This window comes from Anser brachyrhynchus, assembly GCF_964034855.1.
Source record: "Anser brachyrhynchus genome assembly, chromosome: 1".
In the NCBI taxonomy this organism is placed as follows: domain Eukaryota; kingdom Metazoa; phylum Chordata; class Aves; order Anseriformes; family Anatidae; genus Anser; species Anser brachyrhynchus.
In genome coordinates this window covers 195180303-195196990 of record NC_137694.1, presented here as the reverse complement: position 1 = coordinate 195196990, position 16688 = coordinate 195180303, and the positions used below count along the sequence as shown (strand labels likewise).

Here is a 16688-nt window from a genome sequence, read left to right as displayed (position 1 = left end):
TCAAGGAGACGTGGCACTTCTCAGCGGGCTGGACATAGCAGAAGACCTATCTTCCATCCTCTGCCTCTTTTCCTCTCAAGGTGTTTTCTTCCCCCATTTCAATTACCTCTTACTCAGTTCTGTGGTTGCATTTACACATCGTCACTTGAGTTACCAGAAGGAAGAGTCAACCCCATTCAGGATGAACAGTCTGCCTCCTTCAGTGCTAACCATTTGTAAGAGCGGGTCTCACCGCTGTACTCACTACCTTGAATGCCCATGAAAGGTAAGTTTCAAAGCACCGAGGCTACCCTTCAGGGTCTGCCGCTTGTTGTGAACAATGGCAGTGCAAACTTCGAAGGCAATACCTATAAAATCAATAGATACAGCATTCTCCGTAACAGGACCAAGGTCTGGCTCTCATAGCGAGGTGAAGTTAGTGTTACAGGTCTGTAGCAGCAGGCCACAGTATAAAACTTCAGTTTGGGTTCTTGTAGAGAGGGAGAAAAAAAGAAGAAAAGATGAAGGAATATAGGGAAATAGCAGCACAAGGAAGCAAGAGGTTCAGCCCAGGTTAGAAACTTAGTGTTTCAAGAAAGACCCAGTAAACATAGTAATAAGCATCACTATTACAACTTCAAAAGGGATTAGGCTAATAGTGAGTGAAGATTTAAAAAAATAAAAAATTTAAAAATGCAGTTTTTACAAGATTAGAAAGTTGATGTACCATAATCAGCACCCTGCATTTAACAAAGGGGAGATGCATTAGAAAATCTAACACAGGCTGTAACACAGCAACCAAGTACCAACATAAGAGAACCTTCGTCAGGTGGTGCTAGGTTTATGTAGAAAGCATGAGACTCAAAAAAGAGTCATAGCTTCTAATTCATAAGTGAAAACATTCATTATTACAAAAGGATTATATATATATAACTACTAATTGTTTTGTCTCTTTTTCCCCAGTTACTGAGTGACATTGATTAATTGCATGTTATGTAAAAATGTAATTTTGTCTTATAGATATAAAATTGGTTGCCCTTTAAATTTAATTTTTTGTTCTTATATTATGAAAAAGGATATTTTATCTAAACTGCTCATTACTCAGAATAACTAACCTGATCTTCTTATTCTTCTCCCCTTTATACTGAACACCTCCAATCAACCCTGCATTCAATAATTTTTGTTTGCTCTCAGTACTTATTTTCTTAGAGTATCTCAGATAGCCGTACTGCCAGCCTCTGCAAGTAAGATCAGGACCAGTACTGTGCAATGCACAGCAGCTTGTGATGTGGCCAGTAACAGGGAAAACTAACAAGGTTAACAACAATAACACTGGCTATCAGCAAGCCACATACCTTGAGAATACAACTTTAGAAGAAGGTTTAAAAATGCAATTCGATATTTCAAATTGCTAGCTACATTTTGAAATAGTCATATAACGATAGCATAAATACGCCACTATAAGCATGGGATGTAGGAAAAGAAGAAAAAAAAAGAGTCAATAGCTTGTTTTTATAGCAAGAACATCAGATACAACCCAAATTCTCAGACCATAAAAAAGAAAGGTATTGCAGCATATTGGTTCTTCAGTCCACAAATTCCTGTTCCATCTCATCAAAGATAGAAATGTAATATAAGACTGACAATGTGATAAGCAGAAGTTTGGCATGTGTAAATGAAGACGGTATTTAAGTATATGTTATTTACTTAAGTAAATATGAACATTAAATATGAAGATTTAGTAACAAGTAAATAGAATTCTAAGTCCTGTAAAAATACTGCAAGAAAATTCAGAAGTGTTCAGGCCACAATGTTCCCTGTTTAAAAAAGAGATTTTCTCTAGCCCTGCTGTAAGAGGTATTTTCAAACAATATGCATCAGAAAAGATAGCTTTACAAACCAAAAGCAACAGAGTACCCCAACTAACAAACAGTCATTCAAGCATATGGGGGAGCTTAATAATGCATCTTCATTAGCAGGACAGGTAGTTCAACTTGAAAAATCATCATTAAAGGAGGATATGTAAAAAAAAAAAAATAGAAAAAAAGGTTCCTCCTTTCCATATGAAATCAGAAGTGTGTGCTGCATCAGAAAGGCTTTCCAGGAATGGTTTTTTCTTTTTTTTTTCTTTTGAGGCAGGGAGAAGGGAAATTTGTGAAGAAAGGAAATCTGTGAAGAAAAACAGAATTCATTATGAGGGAATACCGTGAAGGTGCAGACACACAGCAGTAAAAATATGCAGAAATTCTGCTTAGTATTAGGAGAAAAACCAAGCTAGAATTATGGCACCACTGAGTGCAAGTGCGGCACGGCACCTGGAAAGGACTTTTGTTTCTAGCATCAGTGCATACTCCAAAGCTTTATATGATCTGCTTGAAGTTTTATTCACTGTGCTCTTTTATCCCTGTTAATTGTACTGAAAGCAGTAAGAAATATTTCTTTTATTTGCTAATCCAGTTTCTAGAGTAGTTTTTAAATACAAAAAACAATTTCCTCTAAATTACATTTAGGAAGTTAAGAAACTTTGTCTTAATATGTTTTTGTCTTATAATTGTTTAATCTTCTCTAAATGACGTGAACAAGAGTTTTCAGGAAATACTCTCACAGAAGCTGCACATACCTATTATTTTTGAAAAGTAAGCACTAGTACTATTAAAGCTGTTCTGCAAATGGATGCCCACTTTATTATTCCTTGTTCTAGTTAGAGGGAGTCATCTCTCTGAATAGGGAAAACAGACTTTTGCTGAAAAAAAGAATAGCACGGCCATCCTGCAGACAAATTTCAAGTGTGATGGAACAGCAATGATTAGAAATTATGATGCACTGAAAACATTTGAGAGTAATCAGGCCAAAACCCATCTGTTGGAGTATCTCCACGCCATCCAAAGCTCCAAACAAAATCACAGGTTTTCATCATGCATCTAGCAAGGATCATTAACCCTCAACAGTCCAGTTTTTACACAGGTGTTTCAGGTGTATTCTTACAAGAAAGTTTTAAATAGTTTTTAAATAATGTTTTATCTATATCCTAAGTCTTAGAGACTTACTACAGCTGTACTTAAGTTCTGCATTGGGTTTGGCACAACAAAAAAACATTCAACCCTGTAAAATTAAAACATATTACAGGTAAGTTTTGACAACCAAATGTTTTTATTGCAGAAAAACAATCTGTTTTTATATTCTCATTTCCAAAACCTAAAATGTTGGTACACATGCAATTTTGAATGCTATTTTTCAAGGGTGGGGTTGTTTCATTTTTCTAAACATTGCATCTGAGGTATTGACTATATTTCTTCTTTCACTTCTTGTTCCCAAGTCTTAACTACTGCCTAAAGTTTAGACACATACTACACACATATATATACACAACCTGGCATTTACATAGCTGGTTCTCTTTCCAAGGAATCACTTAAATTTTTAAGGTATTTTTGAAAAGCAGCCAATCTTGAAAACATGGGGGGGGGCGGAAGAAAAACTCACATTTCTCCCTATTAGAATTATTTCAGTTTTGTTCCACAGCTGATTCCTATCACCTAATCCTACTATCATATGGTTTAGTTGTCTCAGGATAAAAACTGTGCTGCCAATGACATCTGGACATGGTCCTGTGCAAGCTGCTGTAGATGTCCTTGCTTGAGCAGGGGGTTTAGTCCAGATGACCTCCAGAGGTCCCTTCCAACCCTTACCATTCTGAAATTCTGTGAATTTCTTCGGATAAAGATCCATTATGTTCCATCCAGTCTCTGCTCAATCGTAATTATACGTAATGGTATGTAATGGATTTTTGCATTTGAAGTATACCAAGCTCCTGATATTATAAAGGTTTTCACTAGAAGATAAGCCCTATTTATGCCATAAAACTGGCTAAATTAAGAAGCAGCTTTTCCTTTCACTGTAACATGCCCTCCATCTGAGAGATGCACAAGCAATGGACTGGAGAGTGTTATCATTGTCTGGAGCAAATGGGTAGTCTAGAAAAAAAAATTTCTTTAAAGCAGTGTCATGTTAGTCAGATGCACACTCTAAAGTGAAATACATTGCCTGCCAAAACTGAAGACTATTGTTCTACAGATATCTTGCCCAAAAGACTTTACAGAAGCACTACACATGCTTCATTAGAAAAAAAATTATCAGATATCTTCTGAGTTTTTTGCTCTTTTTTGTGGAAAATACGTATCGAATGCTGTTTTATTCCTTACACTTTAAATATATTTGTTTAATAAATCCTACTAGAGTAAAGACCGCTGCATTGTCACAGAAAATTCAGTAATTCAAATGAAGACTCGCTATGCTATAGTCATTCACATTTTCCTTACAATTTACCTCAAATGCATAACAGAAAAGCCTTTATTGTTTTTTCTACTTTTCAGAACTGTACTCCCTTTTAAATACACTATGACAGTATATTTTCTACCATGTTATTTTGCTTAAAGTACCGCCTTTTACCTTCCATTCAATTTTGTATTAGTTTTTGCATTTTAAACACAATTCATCATTATTAAGAATTGTCTCTAGCAATCACTCAGCACAGACTACTTTTTGTTTTCTGCATACTGATTAAGTGCTGTGGAATCCAATAATAGGTTTTAGGTTGAGAACGGTGATTTTTGTGTTTTGTTTCAGTTGGTTGGTTTGGTTTTGCTTTGTATTGTTTTTTTCCCCCCTTTAAAATATATCTATTTTCAACTCCAAGTATAAAATGCATTAACGATTTTTATAAGATTCATACATTTACATTTAAGCCCCCACCATGAACAGAGTTCTAGATTTACCTGATTCTGTATCATGCCAGTATATTTCCTGATTAGAAAAAACAAACAATTAAGCCAGTTTTTAGCAACACAAAGGCAGGCTGTTTTTCATTTAACAGATTTGACTATTTCTTAGAGGACAACTGCAGGGAGCACTGAAAGAAGTGTGAGGAGAAAATGGAAAAAAATCTTTTTAAAAAAAGCAAAAAGGTAGGGAACACAAAGCACATTGTAAACTATTTAGAATCATCATAAAGAACACTTTCTACCTCCAAATTAAAGCATAAATGCCTTCTCTAACAATGGCAAAAAGTAAACACCTAATTAAGAGTATAAGAAGAAAGGATCCCTCCAAGCATTTGTGACTCGGTGACTTAAGAGCCAGATACCATTTCTGTACAATTCCCAAGGGATTTCTTTTTCATGAACTTTTCCAGTCCTAAACTTCCTGCATCCACAACATTTTAGACCAACCATTCTGCAAAGAATACTTTTTCTGCATTTATTTTCAATCTGTCTTACCTCGTTTAATTTGTTTACCTCCTAGTCTCTGTACCACTAAAAACCATTGCAAACAAGCTGCATCAAAAGAGTGATAATGTTCTAGATAGATTTTGTCAAACAAAAACAGAGAATAAAAGCATAAATTATATCAATTATGACTAGTACTGACAATAGCAGAGATAACATCCTCATAACTAATGCACACTCACATCGGAATTTGTGTAGCACTTTCAGACAACAGAAATACAAACTATGCTTAGAGATAAACCAGAAACAGGTAGAAGTTTTTGTGTTTGTTTTTTTTAAATGCTGAAGCCTCCACAATTTTCTGTTTTCTTGATACTGAGCCAAAAGGACATATGATTTCCTCCCTGATAGAGCAATGGAGCCAAATTCAAAATGCTTTACAAGCAGATAGGTCAAACCTTTACTATGTTTAATTAGATAGAAGGAAGTGTAGAAACTTTGTATCCCTGATCTTACCTTACTTAATAATTAGTCAGTTTTATCTGTAAAACAGACTTGTATCTCAAAGAGAGGACAAGATGACTCCGGCTTTGAGAATGTTTAGCAAGATTAGGTGGGGAACTCACAGTATGCACATGTCCTTGGATGTGTAAATGACTTAGCTTAGTATGCAATCCTAGGTTGAAACTGTAAAATAAGAAAGATCAAGATGACCTGAGCATGCACAAGAATTGGGTTCAACCAGGAAACGCAGTGAGGAAGACTATCAATGACCACCAGCAGACCCCAAAAGACCACCAGCAGAAACAAATGTGCGTGTGTCAGGTACATTTGCATATGTTAATGAGTTCCGGGAAACAGTACGGATATGTTAACTATTCCTTGGAAATCTAATAAATACGTATATTTTGATTGCATGTAGCCTTTGTAGTTGGGCAACTCTGCGTGCACACTAGGTGGAGTGATTCCCTGTGCGCCTTGCACCGCAATAAAAGAATGCCTGCTCTCTAAAACTCCAAACTGAGTCTTAGAAAGTTTCTTCAACCAGCTTTTACGGTAACACTCTCTCCTTCTATTCAATAAGTACTCATTTCTGTCATCTATGCTAAAACAGAAACACTGTGGCACAGCAGCCTTCTCTTACACAGCTTCACTAGGGCACAAAGCGCATCTTTGTTTTTTTCAACAGACTGAAAGACATTTACACGTAGGCATTTGAACATAAGCATCATTTAATTCCATCTAAAATTAAATTCTGCTTTAATCCAAATGTCTCTTCTGCAAATTCACACTTTATTTTTTTTTTTTCCAAAGACTGAGAAAGTTGCCTTGTGCCCAAAGACAAAACAAGCACAACCTACATTTTGAATTCACTTCCTAAGAAGGTTCACTGCGTATGCATTCGCTGTAATTGTATAAATGCAACACGAGTATTGTCTATGTCTCTCTCGCTGGAGCTGACCATGCAAAAACAGTTGAAACACCTGTGCATTTTGCAATTTGTACTTGTAGTTACAGACTTCCCATTTCCAACAAACACACAGTCTCTACCCCAAGAGAGCTGTTTAATCCAATGCACCAAACGTCAGGCTTGTTCAGTGTTTAGAGTGTTTAACCATGGGCTGTCCTTCTGACTTAATTCCACGTTTCACAGTAGAAAAATAGCATTAGAATGTTACTTAATGTTACTAATACAGAAAATAATCTGGGAAGCACTTACGGATATCAGATACCGACATATTTAGAGGTATGAAGAGAAGAAATACTAATAAATCTACCTTTTACTACCAGTTGTCTTCCTGTCTAGTCTGGTGTTCTGTTCCACGAAGCCTTGTTACTGAGCTGTTTTGCTAACTTAGTGCAGCCTGAGAGGCAGCAGTGTGACAGCACTGAAAAGTTGCATCTTCCTCAATGCACTTTCAGGCATTAAGCCTGACACTAGCAGTGCTTAGCTCTCCTAACACAACTGCCGTAACACACCAGTTCATAGGCTATTGAAAATAATTCATTCTCCATTTAAGTGTTTGATATGGATATAGGTAGAAATTTAGATATTTTATCAAAAGCATAAAGTACGAGAAAGAAGTAGGAAAAAGTGCAACTGAGAAATAAAATATTTAAAATCAAAATCAATGTGGAAAAAATTAAATAAGTTCAGTGAGCCAATATCCCCAAACCACATTCTCTAGTATTTTTCTTGAAGTACCAGAAAAGCAAGATAACAGCTACCCATGCACTCAAAAGGAATACATATAAAAACCAACCTCTGTAACCCTATAAAACCTATTTAAAAATCCATATCTCAATTCAGGCAAAATAATTTCTTCTGTGAAGAGACCCAAAACCCACAAGCAATTTAAGAACAATTCAACTAATAAATTTTTACCATTTCTGCACTTTGTACACATGGAAGGCTAGCAGTTGAAAACAAATTAAATGCTAGACAGGCAAAATGAGGGCCAGTAGTGCATTAAAAAAAACTTCAATAGTGCTGAAAAACAGTTTCAGACAAAGTTACTATTATTTTTTCTTTCAATATCAAGACAACCCAAAGGTGCTTTAGCCTGCGCTGAATTTTAATCTGGGATACTTTTATACAATAGAAACTTACAATGTTATTATTTGCAGTTTCTCACTTTGATAGAAATGTCACTTTAACTACCAAGAACAAAAAAGAAAACAACAAGCCTCTTCCTCAAGATAAATCTTAGCTACACAATTACCCAAATGGGCTTATTCAAAATGCAGCTATGGACTTCTCCCTTGCTTCAGTATCATGTACAATTTTCTTGCTATTCTAGGTTCAGAAAGATGGATACATTCGTGCTTTTTGGCTTCTTTCAGCTGGAAATCTCCACTTTTAACTTCTAAAGGCACTCCAAGCAGCAGGTCTTAAAACTAAGCATGACTTTGGCCAAAAGGAACAAAGTAAAAAAAAACGGTCCTAACAGGCCATGTAGGTTTCGTGAAAGGTATCAGCCTATGCAGGTAAGGTTCTTAAACACCAAACATCAGCATTCGAAAACTGTGCATAAAACCAACAATTTGGAGTCATTTGGGGTAGAATTCTTGTCCAAATCAAACCAACTATAAAAACTAGGTTCATCTCTATTCTCACTTAAATTAAATGAAGCGGGATTTAAGCCACCACTTGAGAGTCCCTTTCCTCTGCAGTTTCCTGATCACTTTAAGGCAGAATAAAGCCAGCACTGTTGTCAAAAGAATTGATCCTGTCCTCTGTACAATCCCCAGCCACCCGTGCATGCCCCCTTACACTAGCATGAGTCTTTATTCGGTCACACAGTGAATCAAATTGGGAAATTGATCCATGTTCAATTAATCACAAAGGAAGAAAAAAATATAAAACTAACTAGGGAGATTCATTCAGAATTGCCTTCACTGCTTCCTGAATTATCTCCGCAGTTCTTCCAACAGAAATGAAAATACAGCAAAGCCATATTTTGGGACAAATGTTGGCCATGCTGCTTCAAGGAACCAGAGAGAAACCTGCCTGAAACAAAATGCTTCATGTTGGTTATTGGTAACTGAGGCAAACACATCAAACTTTGAGACTGTTGGGACATTATTTTGGAATACCACTTCTGTGGAAAGTGTTTCAGGGATCCCATTTGGAATACAGCTGGTTGAACTGACTGAGGCCATCAGTTGGGTGGTTAATGCTACAGAACGACCGATTCAAACAGTATGAAATAATACTTCACAAATCAGCCGCTCGTGTTACAGGATGGTTTCTGAACTTTCAGGTTGCTCCTACATGCATGACATTGATATGCAGGGCCATTCCGCTTGTGTCTCAAAACTCCAAAATCAGTTTGAGCTGTACGACTGGTAGGACAACCCTGACAACTATCCCGGGGATAGGACTCAGGACAGAGCAGCTGTCGGCTTGGCTGGACTACTCGCACCCAAAACCCACCTAATGCAGGCCAGCAGTAGCCGTGAAACAAGCACAAGCAAGACATATTCATAATGACAACACAGCAAGCCTCTGAAACCTACCAGAAGACATTCACTCTCTGGAAAGCAAGCCCTGGCAATAAAGTCACCAGAGTAACTTCATGTAAACAGCAACATTTTCCCAGTGGTTTGGGGTATCTGGAAATTTATGACAAGCCTAAGAAGCTGTGCAACTTTACAGCAGGTTGCAAAGAGGCTGATGCAGGTCAAGAGCTAACCGTGAACAGGATCCCTGACACCAGCCCTGCCGCATCTGGAGGGCACCATTCCCACTAGCAAACCATGGGAAGTCCATAACACTAGGACTGTCAGCAGGCCCGGTTCTCACCAAGTAAAGATCGTTTCCACAAGACAGCTGGGTTAACATAAAAATAAGCATTCTCAGGTGAAGAGACCTGAAAACCAAGTTTGTATGCACAGGAATTATCTAAGATGTTGATACTGGGCTTCAGAGAAAGCCAACACGGAAAGCACAAGGGTAAATGTTTTGCATCCAAGACACTTCAGAAAGGAAAGAGCCCTGTTTTTAAATCCCTTCAATCTTCAAATAAAGTTTAGATCAATCACAACACTAAGGTGGTCACTGGAGGCTTAGCCAAGCCCCCGTGGACTAGAAGTATTCACAGGTTTTTTCCCCGATGTTTAAAGGGAATACAGAAGGAGCAGGTGCTTTTTAAGTCTGCAGACCCGACTTAAGTCTATAAGCACAGAGGAGTGCAAAACTGAAGATGGACAGGCACACAAAAGATACAAGAAAAATCAAATAGAATTGAATAGTTCAGTTGGAAGAGACCTACAAAGATCACCAAGTCCAAATCGTAATTATAGCATATTCTTGAATAGAAATAATAATTCCTTCAAGGTTTCAGGGCAGCAAGCTGATATTTCTAGTCTAGCAAAGTCTACAACATATCTATAATTCCTCAGCAAGACTCCTTCTGGACTACTTAAACATTTTTAAGATTCTAGTACAAAGATTGATTAGGACCTATGACAGGCCTAACCAGAAGGATGCAAACACATTCTTCATAAGTTTAATTTCTCGGTTCCCAAACCCTTGCATTTCTGAACTCAATGCTTCTGCACATATGGAGAAATCTCCACATAGCACAGCCCCCTATCACTTGGTAAAAGCAAAAGCTAGGAGATCACCTGCTCTCAGGATGACAAGGGCTAGAATAGCCTCATGCTAAATATATTTTCACTTTTTTTTTAATGACTCTCCCTTTAGAAAATTCAAGCAGTATTTACATTTTGTACTTTTGCAATGACCGCATGTTGTTAGTTTTAAAAATAATTTATATCAAAATTAAGATAAAAATCAGAGCATGGTTAAGGCTTAAGGCTGCTCAAAATTGTTATTCGTAACTCATTTTCCAAGGAATGTGTCTTTATAAACATTTCTGAAGACCACCTATAACCTCACTGTCTATTTCCAATTTTAAAACCTGAATGTATTTTTTCTGTCATTACACAACTCCAGTCTGCCTTTTTTTTTTTTTTTGGTATAGGCACAAAAAATCATGCCTAAGAATTGGACTGCAGCAAAGCATACAGTTTACCTACATAGAGCCTTGGCAATATTAAATTCTTGTGAATTCAGGGACTGAGACTTAATACTTTAGTATGCCTGTCATGATGTAGAGGACAGAGGTCAACTTCCATTTCAGTCTGCCTTCTTAATGACAAGCGAAATACTAGTCAATAGAAGAGGTCTGAGATGAACTCTTCTTGGAAAAAAATTAGTGGCTATTTGAACTCTGCTGACAACATGGGAATGAATTTTTACTGTTGAACTGGGGTCAAATTAGGTAAATCTGTGATGTTCTTGTCCAAGTCTCTTCTCCATCAATGAGGACCATGGCCCATAAACGATGGTATGGACCCTTCCTTACAAGTCATGCCTTCTAATATTCTTAAGTATATTTCGTGTTCTCTGTGATTCATCTTCTACCTGAATTATACCATTGTGTTCACACAACAAAAAGAATAATATTTTCCCCTTACCTCTCCACCAGACTTTGCTGGGATCTGCTGCTGAGTCTCTCTTAATTTGCGTGCATTGTCAAGTTCCTCTTGAAGTTTTGAAGCTAACTCCTTCAAATAAAGTGGTATTACTGATTAGTTGAACCATTTTAAACTTTTAGAAACCTTTCTATAAGAAGTAACTATTCATTCAATTTCTTTGCATTTTGATATATTTCTTAAAACCCTAATAACAAAAAAAAGACTAAAGAAAACATCTCAATATAATTCACACAGTTCTTTACCAGAGATAAAACACAAATAATCATTCAGAACAGAGGTATCTGAAGTACAGAAACATATATTGTAATAAGAACACCAGAAAAAATATGTTTAAACATTACAGAGTTAATGATAAATGTTTTGTGTAGCTAAGCACAGATGCTACTTCTATACTTCTTTTACTATAAAGAAGCTAGATAAGGAAGCCTGAACACATCAAGTGTATAACACACACACACGCACACACGTGCACACACAGTGGGTCTAGAGAAACCTCTCAGAGATTTCTGCTAATGCAGTTCTACATTTCTCTACATCACATGTCCAGCTTGGCACTTAAAACCTGACACTTTGAGTGTTAAAATGGAGAGGAGATGGAAAATGAGAACGATACACAGTTTTGAGAAAACTGCTTTTGACACTCCTGCTCTCTTGCCCATCTCTTCATGAAGGAAAAGGCAATTTAGATGCTCTTGGTTTACTAAAAAGTATCAGGTGACAACCTGTTCATCTATAAGAAATACAATCATTTATACTATGACCATTTTGCCAGTTTCAATGACTGGACTGCAGCAATCACGCCAACACTTTGCTCACCCAAAATTAAGTAATTTGATCAGTGCCATGCAGCGAGCCAGCACCAAAAACAAACTTAGATTTTATTTGTCCCACATGGTCAACCTTGAGCTCCAGCCACTAGGATGTCCTGTTACATAACCATCTGTTCTGATGTGTGGGGTGAACTTGTTCAAACAAGCTGCATTTTCGATCTGAACAAACAAAATCCATAGAAAATATTCAAAGAGCAACAAGGCAAAGATTAGTAATTTTATGATTTATATTGTTGGGGTCATGCTCATTTTTTCATTTCCTAAACTAATTCAGAGTGTACATGTAGCAAAAACGTAAATATAAAATTAACAACAAAATTATAATGTGTCTTCTGCTACATGATTTTGGTCAAAACAAAACAATAGAATAATTAAAGAATTACTCTCTTCACACACCACCTGCATGCTTATTCAAAACATTCCTATTCTATTACTGTCCAGCTAAAAAGAAAGAAAATATACTTGTGCTCAAAAATTCATTTGGACAATGCTACTGAAGCACAGCAGAAGATGAAAAAAGTCTAAATTTCTGCTGGTCTTCATGACAGTCTTTGGAAAACTTCACACACACACACACACCCCACACACACTTTACAGGAATTAGTGTATAGATAGCTTCAACCATCCTCCCTATGGGAACACAGGGCTATAAAATAACATCTTTGAGTTGCTGATACTAGTCCATCACAATCCTGTGACATAATTACATTCATTCATAAACACACTTTTTCCTCACCAGTGTATTTCTATCCCTACATATTAACTAGAAAAAATGCATATTAAAACATGGAGGCAAATATTTAAATAGTTTAAATTCATTATGTCTTAGTAGAAAATACTCGGCTGTAAGTTACTTCTAATTCACTTTTGAGATTGATAAGATTTTAAATGGACAGGATTTCTATAAAAAGTGTACTTGTTCAAATTTTATAAAGCTACATACATGCATTTGTGTCTAAAGGCTGTGAAAAAAATCCATAAAATGTTTTAAAATATTTATCAAACACTTTTTCCTATCAAATTTAAATTGTGATAAGAGCTTTGAGAAAGACTAACACTATAGCCTAATCCAGCAATAAATCGTATAAAAAACATCCTAAAAATTCCTACAAAGAATCAGTGACCCTCATAAGATATTAGCCTGGTACTTGAATTCACAGCATGCCTTGCTCGTTACTTCTTAATGATGCAGATTTTGGTGCACAGGCTGTTACAAGAGGCAAACAGGTGCACTAATAATGAATCTTAAAAGAAAAAAAAGAAACACAAAGGTCCATAGTGATAAGATTTACTTCTAAAAATACTATCTTATGAGAATCTTCATAAAAAGTCATTGATACTTTAGAGCAGCTACTCAAAGCATTTGTAAAACATACATTAAAAACTAAAAGTATGACCGTGTTATAACTGAAATTTCCAGGCAGTATTACTGAATCTGAATAACTCAGTATAGCCATCCCTAATGTAATAAAAATGTACTTCCAGAGTTCAGTGTTCAAAAAGAGTAAATTTGTGATCCATCAGGCTGCTGTCTGAAACGAGCCTCCCAAAGCAACATTAAATGTGCAGCGGTGGATCTCAGCTCCCAGCCTCATGCAGAGCAGGCAGGGTAGACATTTTGCAGCGCTGTCCACAAAACATTACACAGTTGTTCTCATTGCAGAGCTGGATGCAACAGTCTATGTGACTCTTTTCAGTTTCCAAATCCTAACCTAACATTGTTATGTTGTTATGCTTATACAGCAGAGCTAGGGATCACAAGCATCTTCTTGTGACAAAATTCATGAAATAACAAAAAGCTCAAGATACTTTGTCTCGTAAACACTGACTGGGTGCTTTGCAGTTTTCACCTGCTCCATGCTTAATAAAAAGACAAAAAAAAAAAAAAAAGGAATATTTGGGATATGCTGCCTTGTATACAAACCTGGCAACCTGATCCCTCTACTCTAGTCTATGAAGCATGGCATTTGAATCAGAAGTTACATTAAAAGTAGTATCTTAAATCTTATCTGATCAAATTTCACAGAACTTCTCAATTGCCAGAATAAATACTTTTGTTGCTGTTGTTGAAGACTAAAGTACTGTTAGCTTCTAAGAAGCACTCCGGTAAAACATGACAATTTTTCAAAAACATTACCATGTTTCCCATGAGCTCAGCTTTCACAATCCTGGCTCCCAGTCTGTTCATCTCCTCTTCACTAAGCACCCGAGGTGGATTGTCCTGTGCCGTATGCCTGTAAAACACAGCAGCTCTAAACCCATCCCAAAACAATGCAGTATTCACCTGTGTAATTATTACATACCTACTCTATTGGCATATAAGCTCCAACTGTCAAAGTAACCGATAACAATGTACCACGGAAATATATTTGCAGTCAGTAGCAGTCATTGCTTACAACAATTCTCTTTTACAAAGAACACCACCAAGGCGTCTGAAACCAAAAAGCTTAAACAAAACTTTCTCAAGGTATGTTTCATTTTATTTTTGAGGTCATTAAAATGAAACGCACTGTCTAATGAACATTTTCTCAGCATGAAACGATAGTCAAGAGCCAGTTGCAATTATAAGCAGAAAAAAAAGAAAGGAAAAGAGTAGAAAAAGTAACTTAAACCCATCCTGTATCCATCCTTTCTGGCTTTGGCAATGCTCTTTTACATGTCAGCTCCAGCAAAAATCACCTGTTTCCTAGTTCTTCTGTATGCCAAGTGGTCTGCCATCTCAAAGACTACTTGTATGCCCAAATTTATCTACTTACTGCACAATCTTTGTTTATAACAATGTTAGGGCTGATATGGCAGAATTTCCATGGAAAATTAACTGGTACCATTTTTAAAACATGAAATCTCCCAGGCAAACTACTGCTAATAGCTTCTTATAATAAATAACACCTCTAAGAACTACTGTAAAAAGGTAAACAAGTTTTGCTCATTTTCTCTAACCTTAGAATAGACTAAAAACAACCAACTCTGAAAATAAAATAGTTAACAAAAGAGATATAAGAATATAGTTACAATACTGGTCCTTGCTATTAAAATGAAGAGAAACAATTCACTCACTACTCAATATGATTAAATCCTATAGGATTTGAAGAATGGGAGAGTTTTGAAGACGGTGTGGTTTTTAACTGCCAGATCTCTCATGGAGAAAGACTGCCAAAGTTACTTTTGTCTGTTTTGAAGATGTTCAAACCCAGAAGTCAACAAAAATCTTTACATTAACTTCACCAGAAGGAGAATCTTCATAGATGAAGTTCTCAATTCTCCTTAACCTGTATTTTCAAAACAAGGCAGAGCACCTCAGCAAAGGTAGCAAGAGATGGTTATTACTTTCTGTATGTTTTGTTTTAAAGCAGTGTTAATGCTTGAATCATCTATTGCCTAAAATTTTGAGACTAATGACGTGTTTTTTATCCCGTCTCAGATTAAACTCCAAAGCAGTCACGTTATTAAATGTGCTTTTCAGCAAACACTAGCTGCATGGACTTTTCCTGTGGGGAGATCCCTTGGACATCCAATCAGCACTTTTAATTAACCTGTGTCATAACTGTCCAAAACACTTTGATTTATAGGTTGAAGAAACTCCCCGTGTTTTAGAAGCAATAAAACCTAAAAGGTACATCGTCAGTGTGAGAGATGAGGAATTGAACCAGCAACACCTATTAATTCAAGTCTTTGTGTCAGTGAAAGTTTACTTTTTGAGACTGCCTGAACAACCCTGGAAGCGTACATGTACTACAACCCTTAAAACCTTAGGAAGAAGAAGAAAGCAGCAGCTCAAATTGTTCCCAAAACTAACTGCCACGAATATCCAACCCTGAAAAGTTGCAAGAGACAGAACAAACCACAGTTCTCACTGAAGGGAGCAGGGAGACAGGTCAGATGCTGTCTCAAACACAGCAAGACGAGGCACACAGGGAGCTGAGAGTCAGCTTAAAGGAGCTTGAAAATAAGGCAATAACAAAAGTAAAAAGACTCCATGGTTTTCCAGACCTAAGTAATTTTCACTTTACTAATAAATCAGCTCGGTAATCAAATTGGTTAAGAAATAGAATTACGATATAAAAGAAGATGCACAATTGGGTTTAACAGTACTAAAACAGAAAACATGCAAAAGAAAGTATCAGCTAAATAGCTTCTGTGCTTAATTCTCTTCTGTGAAGGAAAGAAGAAAATTACCTCAAGTTACCTTTTCTATCATAACAATTTAATTCAATGTACTTGAACAAGCAAACCACTTCCGTACACAATCTAGTTACCCCAAATTTTCCATTCTGCCCAGCTACAATTAGCATTGCACTTGCTACACGTGGTAACCAAAAGGTAGAAGGTGCAGCTTTTGTACTTCTCATACAAAGAAGTGAGTCACCATTACTTAAACGAAACACTAAAAATCTGATTGTAAAGTGGTAGTTGCTTGCTTTAAGACAACAACAATGAAGTGACTGTGGTGCCCAGTGCCAGGATGAGAGGCAATGGGCACAAACTGGAACACGGGAGCTTTGGGGATTCTGTGACATATCACTAACCACTGCTTGTTCATTACGTGCTGTACTGGGTCTGCCAAGGATGGAGTTTACGCTCGTCACAGCAGCTCGTGCAGTGCAGTGTTTTACACCAGTGACTAAAACAGGGTTGGTAACACACCAGCGTC

The 16688-nt window shown here is 36.7% G+C and overlaps 1 protein-coding gene across 1 annotated transcript in view; it reads right to left on the bottom strand.

Annotated features, from left to right (window-relative positions):
* The window catches only part of CWF19L2 (CWF19 like cell cycle control factor 2), a 69700-nt gene that overhangs the window by 30662 nt on the left and 22350 nt on the right, over positions 1 to 16688 (bottom strand). Inside the window, exons 9-10 of the mRNA XM_080580683.1 lie at positions 14175 to 14271; positions 11187 to 11276 (exon numbers count right to left, since the gene is read on the bottom strand). Of these exons, the coding sequence (XP_080436809.1) occupies positions 11187 to 11276; positions 14175 to 14271 (187 nt within the window). The remainder of the gene's footprint in view (positions 1 to 11186; positions 11277 to 14174; positions 14272 to 16688) is intronic.